Source organism: Cheilinus undulatus, linkage group 7, assembly GCF_018320785.1.
Source record: "Cheilinus undulatus linkage group 7, ASM1832078v1, whole genome shotgun sequence".
NCBI lineage: Eukaryota > Metazoa > Chordata > Actinopteri > Labriformes > Labridae > Cheilinus > Cheilinus undulatus.
In genome coordinates, this window is record NC_054871.1 from 3648042 (window position 1) to 3671444 (window position 23403).

At 41.0% G+C, this 23403-nt stretch overlaps 1 protein-coding gene across 1 annotated transcript; it reads left to right on the forward strand.

Moving 5' to 3' along the window:
* The first annotated feature begins 988 nt into the window (after positions 1-988).
* Positions 989-22755, forward strand: map1sa (microtubule-associated protein 1Sa). Its single transcript, XM_041791122.1, has 7 exons — positions 989-1127; positions 8786-8887; positions 12390-12472; positions 13498-13638; positions 15551-18584; positions 18876-19090; positions 19176-22755. The coding sequence occupies exons 1-7, from the start codon at positions 992-994 to the stop codon at positions 19329-19331; spliced, it is 3867 nt and encodes a 1288-aa protein (XP_041647056.1). The 5' UTR covers positions 989-991; the 3' UTR covers positions 19332-22755.
* The last annotated feature ends 648 nt before the right edge of the window (positions 22756-23403 follow it).

A 23403-nucleotide genomic window follows, 5' to 3' on the forward strand; every position in this document is an offset into this window, starting at 1 on the left:
AGAAAAATGTACAAGAAAATATAATTATATTTAGAGCTAAAATACTTTATATTATCCTGTATAGTTTTGCTTTATTTATTTAACCTTCCCCATATAAAGTCCATCTAGAAAGTATTCGGACCCCTTCATTTTTATTCTTATTAATCTGCACTCATTACCCCATTATGACAAAATGAAAATGGAATTTTAGAATTTTTTGAAAATATATTTTGAAAAATAATCTAAAATTGACACATGTATTTCTGCCAATATTCTTTCCAAATCCTCTCCAGCTTAGTCAGGCTGGGGACCATCATGGTCCTTTTACTGGTCTCTCCAGAGACCTGGAGGGCTGCAGTGATGGTTGTCCTTCTGGACTTTTGCCCCATCTCCACATAGGATCTCTGGAGCTCAGTCAGAATGGTCACGTTTGTAGTCAAGAGATTTTCAAATGTTAAATATAAGAGATTACAAAGAAAATAAGGCCTTTGTGTATTGATGTCATGCTTTTAAATTTTTTAGACTTGCATTGACCTTTATGTCTCTAGTCTTTATATCTGTCTTTTAATAACTGATGAAATAACACATAAAAACAAGAATAGGGGTAAAGATAAAACAACAACAACAAAAAAAATACAATACTACTTCGAAAATTAAAATTACTAATAATGTTCGCTTTTATTAACCCTTTTATGAAGTTCACGTTTTAGCTCTAGCTAAATTACCGTAACTCAAGTTATGGTCAGAGATTAAATAAGATGAAAGCAAGAAAGAAAGAACTGTTAAAGCAGCCTCACAGTTAATGTTGTGTGTAATGTTGACTCTGAATTTTCCTGAATAGCATTTGAACGCCCCCTCTCCTCTTATTGGCCCTGGCTTCCTCCTTGCTTTTCCATTCCTCACTTTAATTGGTCGCGTCGTACATCCGTCAACAAAATTTCCCGCCTCTGACAGTTGCAGGGCGGGCCTTGTCTTTGTGTCCGGGTGACGTCACCAGAAGACTGTCCGAACCATGATGGCGGCAGCAGCAGCGGCGGAGCGGGGCGGCGGTCCCGGTTCTTCCCCAGTCGATCACTCGGTGCTGGTGGTGGTGGGTGCGCTGCGGCCCGCTGGCCTGCTGGAGCGGCTGCTGCGTCAGGTAGACACAGGTGAGTTTTAAAAAACTGCGTTTATTTCAAAATAAGTAAAGTTAACCGGCTCCGGAGACACACGAACCGAGCACGGGAACACCCGAACCAACACGGAGATACACGAACTCAGTAGAGCGGGGCCTTCACAATAAAACTCCCTATTTACGTTGTGTTTAAATTTGTTATCCAAAATAATAACTCCACTCTTTTCGGCATCTAGCAGCAGGGATTAAACACTATAACATTAATTAACTCTCCGAGGGCTGTTTCCAGTCTTCTGTTGACGATAAACCGATAAAACTTTTGACTTTTATCACTTGACGGATTAAACAGATAAATATAGCTAACCAGTAACGTGGACTGTAGCTAGCTGGCTTAGCTTCCTCTTCAGTTTCCTCTTTTATAGACCCTTATCAGACACACAGGCTGCAGTCTTTCAGTACTAAAATATATGGCTCAATGGTTCATTTATTCAAAACTTTTATGTTCTTTGTGATAATTGTCTTAAACCCTGGGTGACCTCATTTTAACGGGTAACAGTTTGAGTCAGAGCGCTCCACCTTGTGCAGCAGATGAGCAGCTGTTTCGGTGTTTCTGGTTAAATTTAGCGGTGATATCACAGCAGACAGTCCGGACATCCTGCCCCTCACAGCGGGCAAACTTCAGACTTTTATCCGAGAAGTTTTCAGAGGAAACATGGCGTGTGTTTGAGCTCAGTTTAAGTGGATTAATTCAGCTGTTTGTTGGCTATTTTCGGTAAATCAGATTTTCACACCGTGGTTAACACACCCTCCTCAATAATTCGCTGTTTATACTCTCACTGAGGTTAGAAAAATGTGCAGTAGTTCAGTTTTTAGACAGTGTGGCTGAAGTCATGCAATCTCCCTGACTTTACTAATCATCTGTATAAGAAAAGTACCAAAACCTATGAAAACTTGACAAGTAATGTGTGCAGAAGAGGAATGAACCCAGCAGAAATGATAGAAAACACTTTGACATCATTTAAATTGTGCAAAAGCATCGACAACACCTCCTCCTCCAAACGTTACCAACCTTATAACACAATTCAGACATCGTTGATGGTGCTTTTGGTCAAAATGTTACTGATCCTTCAGGGTTTCTCTTGAACTTCTTTACAGAAACATTTGGAATGTTTTCAGAAAAAAAATATTAGTTTATATTTAGACAAACTACAACAAGCTACGTCTAAACTGCACCAAACCATGCTCTTAATATACTCACCAAGGTAGACAAAATTAGGGCTGAACAATTTAGGAAAATTATAATTTCTAGGGCGGGGCAATTAATCGCAAATGAGATTAAATCGCAATATGGTCTGCAATTTTCAAATTGCAGACATTGCAATATTTCTTAGACCTGAAAGGTGTCAAAATACAAGTTTGATGCAATTTTTTTGCAGCGGAGATTTAATGCTCTACACATTATGTATACATTTAGAATAGTTTACAAAAATCCTACCTTGGAATGGTGTATTGCTTGTGTTTGCGGAACAGTCCGTAAAATGAGTAACCTAAAAATAATCGCATATTAAATCGCAAACGCTTTATTGGGGGAAAATTAGATTATTTTCGTAAATTGTTCAGCCCTAATAGTTGCAACAGCAATTATCTTCTAAGCTCTTTATCTTGTGTATTTCTCAGCAAACAAGCCGTAAATCACTCTATTTTATAACCCACACAATATCTGGTAGATTTAACTATGGCTGGATAATTTTAAAAGGAACCCTTCATGTTACATTTTTTCTGTAAACTATTGTAAAAATGACACTTGAATGATTGCATGTCATGTGGAGCATAACATCTCTGCTGCAGAAGTTAAAACTGGTATTTTGACACATTTCAGGTTAAAGAATATTACTATTAGAATATTAATTCAGGTTATTAGAATATTAATTACCCATCCCTACTGTACATTGCAGCTAAATTCAGAAGGGGACTCTGGTGACCAGGTTGTTCTTTTTATATCAGTTTTTTAAACAATACTGTGACTTTCCTTTTACTCATTAAAAGCATCAAGTAGAACATATACATGGTGTATAGGAGGGGAGAGAATCCTTGAATACTGCCCAGTTGCACGGATATGTTGGCAACATTTGGACCAGAGGTTGAAGCTGGAGGAGTGAGGAAGCTCCTCTCCACCTTCACCCTCTCATGCAAATGCCATTTATTTGCAAGTGAGACAGTCTGCAGGAGATTACCTGCAATTCTTGTAATTAAAAACAAGATTTTACCCAGGATAGGGTGTCAAATGTCTGGCTTTATTTCAAGTAATATATTCACTCTCCATGGTTAAATGGCTTTATTTGATAAAAATATCAGACCAAATCAGTCATATAGAAAATATAAAACTGTATGTTTTAATATATTACAGTCTGTGATTTTAATGGCTCATGGCAGTTCCTCTCGACCTTTTTTGTGTCTCGAAAACACACTCAAAATGAACACATTCATGTAAAAAAATCAATCTGGATTATTTCATTGATAAATCCCTCAGAAAACAGGCTTTTGCATGTTTGTCTAAGCTATTTTGGCAATCTCAGAACAAACAAAAGCCTTGGACCCCTTCTGAGACTTTTGGTGCCCCCCATGGGGTCCCGGACCATGGATTGGGAGCCAGTGACATATACTACAGCTTGAATGAACCCATGAAAAATTGTGCATAGGCTCTATGTTTGTTCTGTTTTCATCAGTACGGTTGGATTTCAGGTATAATTCAGGTATTTTTGACAAGCCCTACTACCACAGATAACAATACAAACATTAAAGTACTCCTGATTTTAACTTTTACCTTAGATTTTATGCTTTGGTTTAGATTTATCATTTTATCACTGATCAACACTACCAGAAGTTCAGTATTTAATGCATTCTTTCTGGAGAGGCTTTTATTTTGAAAATCCTCCTCCCTGGTTGTTTGTTTTCTTGTTGGTGGTTTGATTATCGTGTGAACAATCAGACGCTTGAATAAACCGTTACCTCGCTGGTATTTCAGCTGATTAGAATAATCTGCTGCTTTATGATAGCCAGTGAGTGTTAATTACAGCAGGCATAATGAAGGAGCGGATTTAATTCATTAATCTCACTCGTATTCAGGAGGTTTCAGTCTGAGATCAGACTTTATAAAACACTAAAACAGCAGAATCAGAATAACAGAAGGCTGAAGTTTATCATAAATGAATCTGACCCCCGTTGGAGCAGACATGAGACTGAGCTGAACACAGGAACAGCTGAGAGCACTCGACCTCCATTATAATCACAGTTCTTATAGATCATTTTGTTTAGTGATGGATGATTTCAGCTGAAGAATGAATACATAGAAGGATCCAGACTGCAGGGATCAGACGTTGAAGAAGACGGTTCAGTCTGTCCCTCAGGGTCTACAGGCCTGAACAAACTGTTCACAATGTTCCTGCTGTGACTGATCACATGCACACATGCTCAAAATCACACAATCAGTGCATTTACATGCAGATACAAAGTGTAATTATTGAGATAAACCGACATTGTACCGATATTGTGCTAATTTGAATGTCTTGAACTCTGACTGAGGATGTGGAGGTTGATTTGCTCTTGCATGTGTTCACCTCAGTCAGGCCGGAATAGACCAGGTCCCAGTATTAAAGTCCACGCTCATAGACTTTGAGGCGTGCTCCCGCTCCTGCTTGACGTCACAAAAAATACATATTTTTCCTTTAAGTATATTGTATAACCAGCCTTCATCCACTGAGAAAGTAGGTCTATAGGTGAGGCACGATTGTTTTTAGCTCTGCAAGATGCCGACTGCCAACAAAAAACACCACTTCGAGCCCTTGCAGCCTCATGCACTCAGTCAAGTCCATAAGGGCTCAGGGTTTAGGGTTTAGGGAGGAGATTGAGATTCAGACATGGTGTTTGGAGCATGCTCTGTGCCAGACTCAGACCCCTAACTTAGACCACAGCAGAAGTTACTAGAGCTGCGCAATCAATCGGAAATTAGATTGAATCGCAATATGGCCTGCTGCAATTTTCAAATCGCAGAAGTTGCAATATTTCTTAGGGCACAAGTGTCTGTGGAAACATAAAGTATTTTGGTGTTCAGCGTACCAAATCATACCAAACCATTCTCAGTCAAACAGGACCACCTGATGGAAACAAACAGGCTCATCTATGAGCACATCATGACTCCCTTGTAAGTGTCATTTCAGTCTAACCAGACTAGATGTATTTAAAGAAAAAATGATTATATCCATTTAAAGCATGTTTATGACAACATGAGGGAGAAAAGCTGTTAAAGAGGCATCGCGAACCTCTTAGCTTGTGGCTAATTCACCTTCATTCATTCTAATCAGCAGCAGCTTCACTGCACTCAACATGTAGGAATACCGAGCCACAGAGAAGATGGACGAGCTGTTTGTTGTGATATCAGAGCGTCAGAGGATACAGAGAAAGAGCCCTAACACTGATGACTCTACTACAGACTCAGTCATATCTCTACCATCACTGTCATTCAGAATGGCGGCTGTCCTACAGACACAGGACGGATGGAGGAGAGACTGCAGGAAACAGCTGCAGAGGAGGGAAGAGTGTAAGCATAGAGTGATACTGTATTTATCCTTTACTGGAAATGAGGCAGCAGCAACAATCACAGGAATGTTTGAGAGAACCTTAGAGTATAAAAACACTTCAATAGAAGACTAAAAACTGAGGAAAGTTATTAGAACAAACTAAAAATGAGTAAATGCAACAAAATCTATGGACTAAACCTCATAGATACACAGATCTGTAGGGAGTGCTAGCAGCACAAACCAGTAAGGACATTTAACAGTTTTTTCCCTCGTTAGGATGAGTTCATCCTTGAAAACCAAAAGGTTGGTTTCCTTTATTTGTAAATACACAATATGGAGTTCCATTACTACTAAAGAGTCCTTGACTCTAAACCAGAACTAAGACCTTGGTCTTTTTGTCCTAGAAATGCCTTATGGGGCTTCAGTGTTGATGGGGAAGCAACTGTCCCAGGTGAGGGGCCTGAGCTTGAAGAGCTGAGCTCATAACATTTCAGAGAATGATCACAATGAGGTACAGCAACAGAACAGCAGCTTTCAGGAGCAGCTAATGCAGAGGGGTCAAACTCAAGGCCTGGGGGCAAAATACGGCCCGTGGTGTGGTTATCACTGGCTGCAGATTTCCCCCAGTATAAGAATATAAACTTAACTGTGATGATTGAAAATATCCTTAAGTCATAAACCTTTTAGAGTCAAAATAAGTTAAAACGTCAGGATCTGGAAAATAAATAAATTTGTGATTTCATGTCAGATTTTCAATTTTACATCTCACATTAACAACTTAAACGTATGATTTGGATTTTATCCCAATCAAAACTCTCTTGACCTTTTCAACTCCCAACTTTGACTTTAGATCCCAGATTTTGACCTTTTAGACTCACATTTTAACATTTAAACTCATATTTGACCTTTTAAACTCATGATTTTAAATTTGATCCCATTTTTGACCTTTTAAAATAAAAAAATTGAATTTTATCTCATGTTTCCACCCTTTCATCTCCTAACTTTAAATCCCAGATTTTGACCTTTTAGACTCACATTTTAACAGTTAAACTCATATTTGACCTTTCAATATTCAACATGTACATAACAGCTGTAAATAGTATTTATATCTTTTTTTGATTTGTAAGTTATATTTCTATATTTCCTATTTTGTATTTATTCATTGTACTAATTGAATGCTCTTTTTATTCTCTTGCATGCTTTGTTTACGCCACTCTTGCTGCTGTAAATTTGGAATTTCCTCTTGCGGGACTAATAAAGGAATATCTTATCTTATCTGAGACTCATGATTTTAAAATTGATCTCATATTTGACTTTTTAAAGTCAAATATTTTGAATTATGTCTCATGTTTTCACCCTTTCAACTCCTAACGTTGACTTTAAATCCTAAATTTTAACCTTTTAGACCAGGGGTGTCAAACTTGAGGCCTGGGGGCCAAATATGGCTGGAACAGTTAAATCCGGCCCGCAAGATCATACGATATTTCTGTTATAACTGGTCCATCAGTCTGAGGTCTGCAGATTTCCTCAAGTATAAAAATGTAAACTTATTCTTGATGATTTAATATATCCTTGTTGAGTCATAAGATCTGAAAAGGGAGTCAAAATATTTAGATTAAAGTCAGGAATGTGGGAAAATACATTTATATATGTTTTAATTTCACATTTTAAATTTTCCATCTTACAAGAAGGACTCTAACTTAGTATTTTGGCTTTATATTTTGTACTTTGAGCATTTCTACTCATAATTTTGACTTATGTAATATTTTGAGCTTTAAGATTCATAATCTGAAATTTTAAGTCATGTTTTGACATTTTTATCCAATTATTTTGTATTTTATCTTATATTTTTGACTCCTTTCTTTGATTTCTTAATCCCTTAGTTTGACCTTTTAGACTCACAATTAAAAAAAAAAAGAAATAATATCTAGACTTTTAATTTCATGATTAGAAATTTTATTTGATATTTTGACCTTTTAAATTTAGGATTTTGACGTTCTTTTTAATATATTTACCTTTTAAAAAAAACAATTTTTTAATTTCAATTTCATGTTTTGACCTTGTTGAACTAATAAATTTACTTTTCTAAGATTATGAGCCTTGAAACTTATCTTTTTACCTTTTTTAACCTCAAAATCATTTATCATTGGTGCTAAGTTTTCTGTTTTTTTCTTTGTTTTTTTTTTTTTAATTACTATTACTGGTGAAACAAGGTTGACAGGTTACGGTTAAAAAGGTGACCCTGTTAGGCCCTCAGGCTAGACCTGAATCCAGAATCTGTCCCCTGCTGTGATTGAGTTTAACACCCCTGTTTTAGACTCACATTTTTAAAATTTAAACTCATATTTCGACTTATTTAACTAATTTCATATTTTATTCCATATTTTGACCTTTAAAACACGTTATTTCTACTTGTATCTCATTTTTGGACCTTTTCAACTCTAGATTTAAAATTTGATTTAATTTTTTTGACCTTTTAAGCTCAAGATTTGAAATTTAACTTACATTTTGACCTTTTCAGCTCCTAACTTTTTAAATCCCAAATTTTGAGCTTTTAAAGTCAATATTTTCAATATTATCTCACATTTTGACCTGTTAAACTCACAATTTAGATTTTTCTGGTTTTATTTCTAATACATTTGACTTTTTATTTTGTATTTTGACCTTTTAAACTATCAAGTATGAATTTTTGTCTTAGATTTTGAGCCTTTGAACAGATTTGTTTTTTTTACAATTTTGTTTTGTCAAAAATGAGGTTGGCAGTTTATGGTTAAATGTTGACCCTGTTTGGTTCTCAGGTTAGACCTAAATTCAGAATCCGGCCCCTGCTGTGACTGAGGTTGACCCCTGAGTTAGTACAACTGTGAGTTAATGCATTATGATAGCAGTCTTTATGTAAAATAACAACGTTATGAAGCATTGATATGTGTGCTTTTATGCACTGGTAAGGATTGTCTAACCTTGCAGTGTATCCTTGATTTTGCCAACCCCCGTGAGGCTGGGTCCCAGAACCTGTCCCCCTTTTTCCAGCCTGGATCGTGGGAGCTGATGAATGATGTTCAGGCGTGGTCACTATCATGCAGTAATATGTTTCTGTGCTTGTTTGTGTTTGCAGGTGTGCGATGCTGGCCTGTTGACCTGCAGGTTTCTGTCCTGGATCAGCAGCTGAAGCTCTTCGTCTCTAGACACTCGGCCTTCCTGTCAGAGGATGTCCCAGGTGAGCACAGACACCCCCCTCAGGTGGACATGAATGGTCTCAGGTGTTGGTCAGGGTTGTGTGATCAGAAGCTTTGGCTCAGGGTCGTCAGGGTTACGTGGCTGCAGGAGGATGTGATGATCATGTGACACCATGCTGACACCAAAGTGTGTTTCCTGTGTGTGTTAATCTGTGTGTTTTTGTGTTAACTAGTGAGAGGCACAGACTGTCGTTTGTCTCAACACAATCAGCTGATCGACCGCCTGCAGAAATAGGCACAGACTATGGAAGATATTTGTGTTAAACACAGACCAAACTTACAGATCATCTCTTGCATTTCCTCATGTTTGCTCAAAGGTTTATTTAAGAGGAGTCCGCTTTACTGAGAGATGTTGGATGTTTTTAACCTCTTCAGACATGCTCATATAGAGCAGCTCTTCTCAAACTGTGGGGGAGGCGGGGTGCTTGGACCTCCTTTAGATCTGATTGGTGCAAAGCCAAAATCCTAAACTGTGATTGGCTGTCGGCCTTGTCTGAGGTGTGATTTGTGTTAAAATCAACATGAGCTGAGCTGCTGAAAGCTGTCTTTGTGTTTTAATGTGGCACATTTCCTCTTGTTAGAGCTTGAAATATGAATTTTTCCTTTTTAGTCTCCAAAATGACTCCCTAAACATTTGAATATTTCCACTCAGAAGCCCCAGTTCAAATGCAGTACCGGCTAGTATTGGCCCTGCTGACAGGCATCTACCCGTCAGAGTATAAACCACTATCAGCAGCAGATGTTTATCTGTCGTATCCAATCAATTTAATGCCTGCATGTAGCACACCTAAATCAGAGATGTTTTACTGGCTTTTATTGTGAAGGCCCACGTTAGGAGATGTGACATTTTCAGTAGGAGCTTGATAAATCTCAGCAAAAGAGGAATGAAATGTAAAACTACAGGTTCAGTGAGACAGACGTGAACACAGACTTAGAAACCTGTTTTCTGATCTTCTGCTCAGACATGACTTAAGGGGGCTGTAGCATCTGAATAAGCATTTAAATGCATTAACTCTCTTAATTTTGCATTACCATGATATGATATTCAGGCGGCAACACCCAGGCCTAGACTCTAACATGAACTGAACCACAGATAAAGGAACTTGCTATGGATTATAAAGGAAATAAGAGTCAATCATAAACACAGTCCCATATGCACACACTCACACAAGGGTTTTTGACTGTAAGATGAAACCAGTATCCCGGTTTCTGATCACTGCGCAGGCATCTATGATGTTATTTTACAACACAAAACGAGGTAAGTTTGACATTTGAGAAAAAATAGCTCACCGTCAGTTATTTTGGGCTTAATACAATTAAATGCCATCACCACATTAAAGAAATGGTACCCACCTTGTTCCAAAGGTTCCAAAAACTTTAAAGAAACCGTTTTGCAGTGTTGAGCCTTGAGATGTTGGTTCGACCTCAGGTGTGCCTTGGGCAAAATAAGTTTGAAAACACTGCAGTATAGAAATGGACATGTTTGAAATTGATATTTAAGTGCAGACATTCTACAAACTGAATCTCTAAAGGGCCACTCAAAATGACCTTGGGTGCCTGATCTGGCCTGAGGGCCTCTTATTGGTCCTAGACCAGCTCTCCCTCATGTCTGATCCAGACTAGTGATGGGTTGTTTGTAGACGAGCAGGTTCAAAGAGCCGGCTCTTTTATGTGAACAAGAAGAGCCGGATCCTGTTTGAGCTGTTTCATGTAATTATAAATATTACTTTTATTGTTTTCATGTATGTTGTTTGTGTGTTATGAGATTGATTAGCAGGAATGATCTTTTCTACATACACTTCCACAGGCACATCTCACATTAGGGGTACAAGCTTGATGGTATCAGGTGTCATACAGCCCAGCCAGTGAGCAGATTTCATTTGACCTGCAAGGTGATTTCAGGGGTGGACTAAATACCAGCACAAATATCAGTCATATGTCAGGAAATTGCTAAATCTGGCAGGTTAAATGAACAGAACTGATACCTGAATGAAGAGCCGTTTGGGAGCCGAAAGAGCTGGCTCTTCTTGCTGAGCCGAACTGAATGATCTGGATCACTGGAAAGAGCTTAAAATCCCATCAGTAATCCAGACTGTGAAGGTAAACCGTTAAAGAGGAGTCTTTTTTTTTAAGATTTATATTTGGGCATTTTTGTGCCTTTATTAGATAGAGGAGGACAGTGGATAGAGTCGGAAACAGGGTCAAGAGTCGGGGAGAAGGCCTCAGGCCAGATTCGAACCTGGGCCGCCTGCGTGGGGAGTGCCTTTAACCATTAGGCCACCTGCTGCCGGTTAAAGAGGAGTCTGCTCGGATGCAGTGATTGTAGCCTGACATCCCAGATTAAATATTTCACATAAATATCATGAGTATGAGCTGCTGGAGTTGGTCTGATCAGGACAGCCTCTTTCATTATGAGGTTATGTGTCTGTCAATAGGGGACTCTGTTCCAAAAATTAGGCCAGATCTTCACTGCATTCACCATTAGTCACAGATTTAATCCTGTTAAAATACCCAAACTGCACACAAAACTACCCCTTAAGCCTAAGAATGCTGCTTGTAAACAATCCCAGGAAGGGTGACGGACTGAAAAGGTGCAGAAACACATGCAGTATAAAGGCATTGAGAAGAAATCTGAAATTAGGAATGTTATGATTATACAGCAGTGCTGCAGTAGAATGCAACAAAATAAATGTGTGGTACTTAAAATGTGTGTAAGAATTAATTACGCTGTTAGAATGTAAAGGTTTTATGGGCCTTTAAAATCAATGCTAAGATTTTTTTTGGGCTTTTATGCCTCCATCGATAGAGGAGGACAGAAGATGGAATCGGAAACAGGGACGAGAGTGCTGAGGAGAGACATGCGGGAGAGCGCCATAGGCCAGACTTGAAACCAGGCCGACCAAGCACATGGGGCGCGTTTTAAACCACTAGGCCACCTGTGCCCCCACTGGAGCTTAGTTTGATTTAGAGCAGTGCATTATGGTCAACAGATAAGACTAAAACATGCCAAAGCTGAGAGTTTAAAAGATGAGCTAGTTTCAAGAAGGTAGGGAATGCTCCCTCTTTCATTGTGTCTGTGTGAGGAAAGGCTGGATTGGTTGTAAGATGCACGGATTTATTGACATGTTGTCTGCAGATATCAGCTCAAAAAGTTAGCGCTTATCAGCAGATATCCACTGAAGTATCAGCTGGAAACACCGGACATCATGCACCAATAAGCATGTTGATCTTTTGACAGCATCAGCTGAAGTTTTCCTCTGAGTTTATGCTCATTCCTTAAACCTTAAAGTGGGTTTTATGGACTGGAATTTTAGGTCTGAGCTGCATTTATCAATATATCAGTATTGATGTCAGCTAAATGAATTTGTTGATATCTGCATGATGGATATTGGTAAATGTCCAATGTCATGCAGCCCCAATTGATTGATGTTGATTTATAACAGATGTGTTGATTGACTGATAAGCCTGTGTCACCCCCTGTAGGTCAGAGGACTCTGCAGCACCGTGGGGACGTGTTGGACACCCATGTCATTGTGAATCCAGCTCACGACTTCGTTTGCTCTGAGGTGAGAGAGAGCGATGTTAAAGCTGCATTTCCACCATTAAGTCTAGTACTGATCATTTCAGTATGCTACCCAATTATTTCTACATTTCTGCAGTCAAAAACTGGGAATGAACTGGCATGATATGGAGATTCATATGTGCTGGAGACTGGGAAATCAATGCAGTCATACCCACATTTTTTGGAAAACAGCCTTTAACTGACTGTTAACTTTCAATAAAGGCAGTGACATCAGCTAACAACAGACTGTACTGAGATGAACTGCTCTGTAATTTTAGATTGTAGTGTTAGAGGGGCGGGGTCATTCCCTACTGTGAGCCATTGGCGTGGCCAGTCCACATATTTGCCCCACCCAAATTAAACCCAGCCAGGAAAGAGGTGAAAAACTTTCTAACAGCCCGCTCCAGTCTGACAGACAGGTTCATTCTTTCAATTGTTTGTCAGGCATGAAAAAGCCAAACTGGAGTCAAAGTAAAGAGCAGACTGGTAGCTGATAGAATAGCTCTTATAACTGAGCTGAGATGTCTAAAAAAAGCTGAAATTCCCCTCATTACAAGCGAAGCTGGATGGACGTTTGCTGCAGAATTGTGATGAATATCAGAGTTTACTGTACTAAGTCTCGTCAGACTACTGAACCGTACTGTTTGATGAAATGCAGAGAAACAGCTGAATCAGCCGTTTTTGGGCTCCTAATCATTTAAGATCAAAATAAATCCACATCATAAATCAGGATCTTTATGTTTAACAGTTTAATCTGGAACTGATGCAGATTATTCAGCTAGATAACATCATGGGTCTGAATGTAATTCAGTTTATATGCATCCTGTTCCACATTATCCTGATACGGTCTGAGTGTTGACCTGACCTGGACCGTCGATCCGTCAGATGGAGTGGTTGATGTCTGAGTTCTTTAAACTGATGCTTTTTTATTCCAGGTGTTTTAAAATAATATTATATTTACCAGCTAAACATGGAACCAAACGTTTTAACAGCCAAAGTTTGCTGATGATGTGTTTGTGCTGCATTCAGGTGCGGCGTCTGCTCTGTGATCCATCCCGTCATAAACTGCTGGTGGTGGTGGGTCAGTGCGTGGAGGAGAGCGGAGACGTGGTGTTACAGAAAGGAAGTTTCTCCATCAGAGACCTGCTCCACATCCTGTCTGATGACGAGGTCAGACTCCACACTCTGATATTGAACCTGTTATAACAGACAGTCACTATTAAATCTGATTACATGGACTGATCTGGAGTCAGACGTTTCCCAGCTGTCATTCTGTTCCACTTTATTATAAATCCATGAAATGAGAGAGGATGGAGTAGACTGACGAGGTTTGTTTGATCGTAAACTCTGGGAGCTGTTTAATCTCAGATAGTCCATGTTTCTTCAGTCTGATCCATCCTTTAGCTCAAGGAGGGTTGGACCTTTTCTGTCCTTTAAAGACTTAGGGCGCACTCACACTAGACCATCCATACCGTGCCGTATTCTAAAAGTGCTGAAGCACATTTGACCCCCTCCCATGTCTCCCCTTTGGCCCACACTCACACTGCTCAACGCATCCAGGCCTGGGCACGGATATGCCACGCACCAACGTCATCACACAAAGCATCCACCGTTGATGAACTTAAACGTGTTGATGACTCAGTATGCATTAAGTATTGTTTTTAGGCTGTAAAATAGCAACAGATTTATACGATATCTGATCTGACATCGGGGTTATTTCAGCTGACCTGGGATTAGTAGGCTATGTTAACAATACAGAGCCCAGTGAAAAGAGAGAGGTTCATAGCAGAGAGTTATTGCTCTCTACAGCATATAATCTGGAGCCTGATCAGAGTTCCAAGCACTCCTGCTGAATGAAACTCCGACTTTTGAAGCCCCTACAGTCATTCCTCTGCATGTCCGTGTACTATCTGAATCCCTCTGGCATTCCTTTATGCTATGAACTATGCCATCTCTCTGCGTAATTCTGGATGCCTGATGCACCAGACAAGCTCTCATGTCACAGGACAGCCTGTGTTCAGAGCAGGATTAAATGTTCAGTTAAAAGAGTTTTTAACCACAATGGGAGCAATTTTAACCATCTGATAAGAGCTGGAAGCAATTTCACTTCTTGATGACTTGAAATAGAATCATAGGTAAATGAATTCAGTGGATGATAGTTTGACATTATAGTTTTATAATAAGAGAGGCTAAATCAGCCATGAGATAAACCCCGGCACACACTTGTCCACGTATTTGGCACTCTCCTTTATGCATGGAGGATGAGAGGTGTTTGTTATCCTGTGACTCAATCAAGGGAAGAAGTCTTATTTCACAAACCAAAAAACCTCTCACAGTCATTAAAGCCTGACTTTGCAAGGAGCTGGTCAGAAATGTGGACAGGGCTGGTTAAATCTTCAGCTCTTATAAAGTCTTTGTAACTTGTTGAAATATAATGAGACAAAAATAGTTCTCCCTCTATCTCCCTAGAAAAAATCCTGCTGTCTCTGTCTCTCTTTAGGGCAGTCTGTTGAGTATGCAGCTGCGACCTGGTGAGCTCTCTGGGCTCTGAAGCGGGTCCTCTTGTTGTTACTTCATGTTACGTCACATGCCGCGCTTGTGCTCCTTCATATGCATCCGTGCCATGCATAGGCCCCCCCCATCTTCCGTGCCGCACCCAAGCAAGGAACAAATGCACTCACACTTGCCAAACGTACTGGTCTTTAGGCCGAAAAGGGCCCAGGCACACTACTGATGGCCTTGTGTGAGTGCCTCTTTAGAAAGGCTAAACTGATGGTGGATCTAAAAAGGCGCGTGGGGAACCTGCACATCTAAATCCCTAAAAACAAATCAAAATCGTCACAGAAATGCCTAATATTGGTTTAAGAGATTCTTACTAACATATGACATGGATAAATATCGCTTAATTCAAGAAAAAATACGTTTTAAAGTATTTTAGCAGAGGACCCTGCAGGGGGGTCTCATGTTACGCAAAGTACCAGTCCCAGTGGAAACTTATTGGAATACTTAAACAAGCAGTTCTTACATGAATGGCAAACAACAAAATTCTTCCACTCTCTAATGCAGTTCCTCTCTGTTGCAGGTGGTGGAGCTGTTGAGCTCCACAGACCCAGCGTTGAAAGCAAACCTGACACTCAGCTGTCCAGATGTCGGGCTTTGGAAGGACTCCCAGTTGGAGAAACAGGGCTTGATAAACATCCGGATCAACCCGCCCCCCGTCCTCCCAGAGATGGAGGGTCTGCAAGAGTTCACAGAGTACCTCTCCGAGTCGTTGGAGCCGGAGTCACCCTTCGAGCTCCTGGAGCCCCCAAGCACCGTGGGCTTCCTGAAGCTGTCTCGGCCGTGCTGCTACATCTTCCCTGGTGGGCGGGGCGACTCTGCTTTCTTCGCTGTCAATGGTTTTAACGTGTTGGTGAACGGCGGCTCGGACCCTCGCTCCTGTTTCTGGAAACTGGTTCGACACCTGGACAGGATCGACTCGGTGTTGCTGACCCACATCGGTGTGGACAATCTGCCCGGGGTAAACAGTTTGTTGATGAGGAAGGTGGCGGAGCAGAAGGAGGAGTCTGCTGGATCTCAGACTGAAGAGGAATGGATGAAGAACTTGATCTCACCTGAGATCGGTGTGGTCTTTCTTAACGCTCCTGATAGGTTGAAGTCTATTCAGGTAGACCCAAGTGAGCTGAGGAGCTGTGACCAGGTCGTTTTCACACTGCAGCTCTTACAAAGACTAGAAATCAAAGCTGAACCCCTGAGCCGGTCCAATGGTCCAACTCTAGAACCAGTGATCCTGTTCCAGAAGATGGGCGTGGGTCGTCTGGAGCTGTACACCTTGAACCCGGTCAATGGCAGCAAAAACCTTGACGCTTTGATGCAGACTTGGCCAAACAATGGATCAAATACTAAGGGGTCTGATCTTCCTCTGCCCTGCCTCGTCTCCATTTGTGCTCTGCTGGTATGGCATCCTTCCAGTCCTCAAGAGAAGATCATCAGAGTACTTTTCCCAGGATGCACCCCGCAGAGCAAAATACTAGATGGACTTGAAAAACTGAAACACCTGGATTTCCTCAAATATCCAGCGATGTCTTTGAAGGACCTGGAAACAGTCAAAAATGAGAAACAACCAAAACGAGCAGAGAGCCGTGAAAGCCTTAAGTCCCAGTCCAAGGAGATACGAGCCAGCAGTGCCTTACAGAGAGACAAGACCGGACGGGTGGACGTCAAAAAACAGGAGGTGAAAGTGAAGCCAAAGGCAGCAGCCGAGACGGTCCCAAAAGAGAAGAAGGATGGGGAGGAAAAGCCCAAAGTCAAAGACACGGATACCAAATCAAAGCTACAGAAACCTGCAGAAAAGCTTGCTCCAAAGAAAGAAGTGCCAAAAGAAGAGAAAAAGGAAGTGAAAAAGAAGGATGAGAAGGTTCCTGTCACTGCTGTGAAGAAAGAAGAGAGTGTGGAGAAGAAAAGAGAAGTAGCAAAGAAGGAAACTGTAAGTATGAAACCAAAGAAAGATCTCAAACCTGAGCCAAAAAAAGACAGCAAGAAGGATGTCAAAGCAGAGGAGAAGAAACCAGCCAAACCAGCCATTAAAGATATGAAGAAAACAACAAGCACAGCGTCAACAGGAAGTACAGAACAAAAGAGAGCCTCAGGTCAGAGTGGGACTCTAAAGAAAGATGGGACTCTGTCAAAGAAAGACACAGGAGGTAAAGGGACCAAAGGTAAGCCAGGTTCAAAAGAGCAGGAAGTCCATAAGGACGCCTCGAAGGTGTCCACACCTGAGGACCTAACTGCTGAACTTAAAACACTCCGATTGGAGGATCACAATGGGAACAACGGTCAGCTCTCTGCAGTCATGAATGATGGAGGAAAGGTCAATGGGAACCACTCTCCAAATATGGAGAGTCCAGAGAAGTTTCGCAGCGCTGACATGGACCAGGTCTCTGCAAACCTCAACCTCTCTCCAACCGTATGCTCCCTGAAAAATGGACGGGAGGACACCATGAGCTCAGAGGAGAAGACTGTGGAGCTGGTGTCTTCTGCAGATTCCTCCTTTCAGTGTGCAGGACCGTCCTCAGAAGACGAACATCAGGGTTCAGGAGAGAACACAGGATCTGGTCCAGACTGTAACCAAGGAGGATCCTGTAGGACGTCAGACTTCGGATCTCTGAGGGAAGGTCTTGAAACTTCCACATCCTCCCAGGACAAGCAGTCAGGTCTTCTGATGCTGAGCCCTTTTAAAGAGAACTCTTCGTCCACCGTGACGTCCATTCCAGCTGAGATGGGTTCTCCTCAGTCCACTGAGGTGGACGAGTCCTTATCGGTGTCTTTGGACCATGTGGGCTCACCTAAAGGGGTCTACTCCAATGGACACATCAGTGACTCGGACTGTACCATAGCGCTTGCTCTGAGGTCAAACCCTGACGGATCAGAGGAACACATCCACACGTTGTCAGAGCTGGTTACCGGTGTTCCTCATGACGTGGATCTTTGTTTGGTCTCCCCCTGTGAGTTCCAGCATCCAAAGACTCCAGAGAGCCACCAGCAGCACCTCCATCCTCACACCTCTCCAGACCCCTCCCATGACAACAACCGCTCCCAGGACCAAAGCAGCAGTGATTGCCCCTCAGTGTACAGCCAGGAGACCCCGCCTACATCCGTCAGCGACTCCCTCACGACCACCACGGACTCTGACGTCCCCCCAGGGACCGAGGACTGTCCTTCTATAACTGCAGATATGGACTCTGATGATGACTCCAGCGGCCTTCACCTGCCAGATCATCCTGGTCCTCACATTTATAGGACAGGGCTTGTATCCTCACATGACCCACCCCCAGCCCCTGTGAAGGATCTGCCCCCCTTACCCCCCCAGCCTGGGACCTGCATGGCGGACGTGGAGGCTGAAGGCTCAACTAAGACCCTGAAGAGTTCAAAGACCAAGAAAACAACGGCCATGATGCAGAAGACAACCACAGGAAGTACAGCGGCTCAGAGCGCCAAGTCCAAGATGGGCATGACCACGGGGTCTCTGAGGATGGCCGCCAGCCTCGAAACAAAGCCCTCGACTAGAAACTCGCTTGGTGGATCTAGGATCGCCACTCCAAAACCTTCATCCTCAGGTGTGTACTGAACCAGAGTGAGAGCATGAGAGAAAAAGGTTCAGTAAAACATTTGCTGGTCTTTTCAACAATATTGTACTGTTTAGATAAGGTGAATGAACTGTAGGCCTTAATCATCAAGATCAAAACAAAAAATGTCTAAATGTGGACTTATCTGAAAGTGATCCAGAACCATGACTTAAATCGGGTCTCATTTAACATAGCGTGTTCTTTGTCTTTGTTGTGGTTTTGATGCTTTATTGCTCTACTAATCTAACAGAGCACACTTCCCCGCTCTTAATCTCTCTGCAGGATCCAAAGCTTCCAGTGCTGCAGGTTCAGCGGTCTACGTAGACCTGGCGTACCTGCCGTCTGGCCCCGCCTCCTCCTCCGTTGACCTGGAGTTCTTCAGACGTCTCCGTTCCTCTCATTACATTGTGAGTGGGGATGAACCAGTGAAGGAGGCGGCGATGAGGAGCATCCTAGACGCTCTGCTGGAGGGGAAGAGCAGCTGGCCTGAGCTCCAGGTCTGTGACATCACTCTGCCATGTTTGTTTGTCTCCTCCTCTCATGATCTGCTCTCTGATTGGTCTGTTCTCTTACCCCCATCAGGTGACGCTGATCCCCACGTTTGACTCGCTGGCGATGCACGATTGGTACCAGGAGACTCACGATAGGCAGAGGGAGCTGTCGATCACCGTGCTGGGCAGTAACAGCACCGTGGCCATGCAGGAGGAGACCTTCCCTGCCTGCAAGGTGGAGTTTTGAACCTCACCTGTCCCCTCCACACAGGTGGACCAAAGACAGAGGAGACAGAGAGAAGACTTTCTTTGTTGCCATGGTGACATCCAAACCAGATGAACGGATGGATCTGTGAAAGCCCACCCCCTTTGGTAGAGTCCTTTTAGTGAGCATGCTCAGTTCTTCTCTGCACATCCCTCAATGTTGGTCCACAGGAAGTCCCTGTGTGACATCACAGCATGGTTACTACGTGTCACTTCCTGTCTGCTGGATCAGGACCTCAGCTCTAACAGGTGTTAGCTGTTAGCATGTTAGCATGAGCTGTGTGTTAACTTTTGAAACAGGAGTCATGTGACACAGAATGTTTAGGGCAGACTGAGCTCCAAAAACAGAATGTAATGTTAGATCATGTTAGCTTACATTAGCATCAGATGCTAACCATAGTGGTGCCAGCTCTTCCTCTCTTCTCAGCTTTACGCCCAGTTTTATTGTGGTTTTAATGTCACTCTGTGTTTCTGATCATGTAAACAAGAAGTTAGCTTTCAGCTCATATGTACAATTAAGGCTTTTATTGAAGAACACAGATGTCTGGGTTTTGTTATCTGTATTAGGGTCAGACAGGAGCATGCTCTGTCATAAAGACAGGATGTTAATGTGAGCTCTTTATCATGTGATTTAGTAGAATCAGTGATGGTTTCACAGCTGGTTAAATACTTCTGTAACATATAAAACTGAACAGTTAGAGCTTTATAAGATGCTGACATAATCATGAACCATATCAGAGTGATTGGATTTTAAATCATCAGAACAGACGGTTAAACTTTACTAAAGTTTGACCTCTGAGAAAACAGAGACTTCAGTTTGTGGTTTTTACAGTCAGTTTTTATAGTTTCTGATCCAGCAGGATGAGACAAAGGCTGTGTCTGAAACCACATACAATCTACCACTACTAAACCCTACTACTATACGCTCAGACATTATACTCCATTCCAAGCTAATGCTTAGGATGCAGCTCTGTGGATAAGAATTAGGGCCACTAAAACACTTTAGATCCGACTTTTTTTTTCTAATTCTGACAACATCATGAGACGTTGGAGGAAAAAGTCAAAGGTCTTGGACAAAAGACAAGTCTGAAATTCTTGGTAAAACAAGTCTGTATTCCGAGGTTAAAGATCAAACTAGGAATACTAAGAAAAATTAAGAATTCAGACTTTTTTTCCAAGAATTAAAAAAAAATTATCTCAAAAAATGAAATTCAGCCTGAATTCTTTCTTTGATATCAAGTCAGAAGTCTGATTTTTTTCCCCCTCACTTATCGGTTAATGTCACTTCTCCTTCACATGCCAATCAATATCTAGAAGGGGCGGGACTTCTGACATTAACAGGAGGTAAACAATCTGACCCGCCTTTTATCAGCTATTTTCTGAGGGTGGTTTTCAGGTCTGCAGCTGCTGCCTACGTCAGGATTCTTTCACATTGTCTGCATGTCTTTTGTGTGAGATTACCTTGAAATATTACGGAAACAGAGTTGTTTTAAAACAACTTTACAGATTCTGCTAAGGAAAGCAGGATTCATATTTTTTAACGTAGCAACAATAAGCGGTGGTGCTCTGGAAATGCACCAAGAAGCTATGGACACACAGCCTAAACATCAAACTCGGTCGATCATTATGTGTCCATCTGAGCAGTTAAGGTAGTAAACTGTGAAGTAATCAAAGCCTTTTAAAGTGCTGATTTCACTGAAAACTCTCCAGAAAGTGACAGGTAGAAGAGAATCCCCACAGCCTAAGAGCTCAACTACCGTATTATAGCTAATAGAGGCACAAACCACATAGAGCAGAATGAATGAACGAACGGCTAAGCTAGTGACAGGTTAGTGTGACTTCAGTGTGTGAAGTTGAGATTTATCAGAGTATGGTTACTCTTATTTTTCTGCTACTTTTCTTGGAGCTGTTCTTTATCTTCGGCTGGTTTAGTAGACCGCTGTGCTCCTGTTTCATACCCAAGGGTTTCTGGTCCGTCTCGTAAACATCCAGAGATTCAAGCATACAGGAAAACAGCATCCTCTGTATTCAGTCTGTCCTGCTTACTCAGTCACATTTTGAATGTGGTTTCAGACACAGCTGTAATGTTTTTAGCATGAGAAGATGTTTGGGACCACACGTTCTTCTTCTGCTGTTTTATTGAAAGCAGTTTGATGGGTTTATTATGAGCACAGACCTCAGGTCCAACTGTAGTGAAGGAAAATCACTTCTAGATGAACTTCTACACTCTTACTTGTTCTTTGTTGAGAATAGTACTTTTTATATTCGCTGTGTGAAACATGTTTGATAGAAATACTACATTACCCATGAGCCTCGGATGCTGGATTATTATTATTTTTTAATCTGAGAAAGAATCAAATGTGTTAATTTATCATATAACTTCCAAAAAGATGCTTGTGACCTCAGCCAGCTGTTATCTGCCTGGCAACAGAGTTTGCAGCTCTCTGATTGGATGGTTCTTACAGAAGTGCTTTCTATTTTGGCGATGGAAAGCATCCCGCTAAATTTTGAGTAAATAAAAATCCTTTTGTGATTTAAAAACAAAAAAAGATTTTGACCCTGAAGCATGAAGATTAACCGTCCGTTTTCATTTCTACCCTAAAAAATAAAACAGCAGTTCAATCTCTAACTTATTTATTTATTTTAATCAGTTTTTCTCCATTCTTAAATTCACATCTGAATTTATTAAAGTCTAAACTTTTGGTACGAGCTCCTCCACAACTTTTATCAGCGACCAGCAGAACTCAAAGTTCATACTTTTTTTTTAGCTTTGAATTCAAACCTTTATTTTAAAGGAAAAATCAGAATAAAATAATTGTTATATCAAGAATCTGTGTGAACCTTTAAAGGGCTAAAATGCAGAAGCAGTCAGTGGGTTTACATGCAGTCAGAAACACTGAATCTTTAAGCTCTGACAGTTTGACTGCATGTAAACAAACTGACTGTTAGAAAGGTTCAGAGACCAAACCCTGAGGGGTTTTTATTGGACTAGAGGTTTTAGAAGTAAAATTGTTTCTCAAAGATGAATATTGGAGGTAAAGGTTGTGATGTTATTGAAATAAAGTCACAGCTCCAGTTTAAAACAGTACTTTTTTATTTATTAGTCCATTTGAACTCTTCTCTCTAAATGTTTTTATTTTTCATTATTACAGATTATTTCCTGTTTTTGCTGACTTTATTTTCCTAACATCACTTCTTTTATGTCCAGCCTTTATTTTCTGCATCAGAGACATGAAGACATTTTGTTCTGCAGAGTTTTTATCAGACGCTCAAGTTTATTTTTATTTTATTATTAATGTGATTAATCAGGTTTTACACCCCAAACACTCTCACTCACATGCACAGATTTTTTTTCACAGAAATTTGTGTACTGAACACTACTTTAAATGATTCTTTCAAAATAAAAGTTTCCCTTGAAAAGATGGCTGCAGTGTTTTATTGTGAAACATTTCAGCCATATTGTTTTTTTCTGTTTTTGCACTTGCTGATCCATTTTCTCATCTGCAACAATGAGAATAAATCACCAAATTAAAATAGTTGTCTTTTAGACTTCAAATAAGAATTGATTCTAAGATGGGACTGGATCCATCCTTTTTCTCAGTCGTTCAGTCTGCATTGCTGTGACCTTTTTATTACACAGGCCCATTTATAATACAGAATCATTGCTGCAGGTCAAAAGGAAACCAGATGTCCAAAACTATGATTTACTGATCGATATTCACACAGAAACATCAGGAATGAGGCTGCAGTCAAACGTCCAGGTGTCAGACTGGAAAATAAACCTCAAACGTGAACCCCCTGATGCCATGATTCAAATGTGGTAAAGTCATTCAGAATGAAAAGAAAGCTTCATACTAAAATAAAACTCTTTTTACCGATTGATCAGGTCTGAGGAATTTCAAACAGGGCTTACCTAAAAATAAAAGGTGACAGGCGTGATGGGTAACCTCTGAACTATTACAGAATGTTCTCGTCACTGTGTTAGTGCTGCAGTGTGACTCTGCTGCCCCCTGCTGGACTCTGACCAGAAGCACAACTGGATTTAACAATATGGT

Excerpts from the sequence above, each read along its gene's own strand:
- map1sa (XM_041791122.1), top strand. The coding sequence starts at position 992 with ATGATGGCGGCAGCAGCAGCGGCGGAGCGGGGCGGCGGTCCCGGTTCT. Across the intron at positions 1,128-8,785 it reads GCTGCGTCAGGTAGACACAG|GTGTGCGATGCTGGCCTGTT; the intron begins GTGAGTTTTAAA and ends TTGTGTTTGCAG. Across the intron at positions 18,585-18,875 it reads TCCAAAACCTTCATCCTCAG|GATCCAAAGCTTCCAGTGCT; the intron begins GTGTGTACTGAA and ends ATCTCTCTGCAG.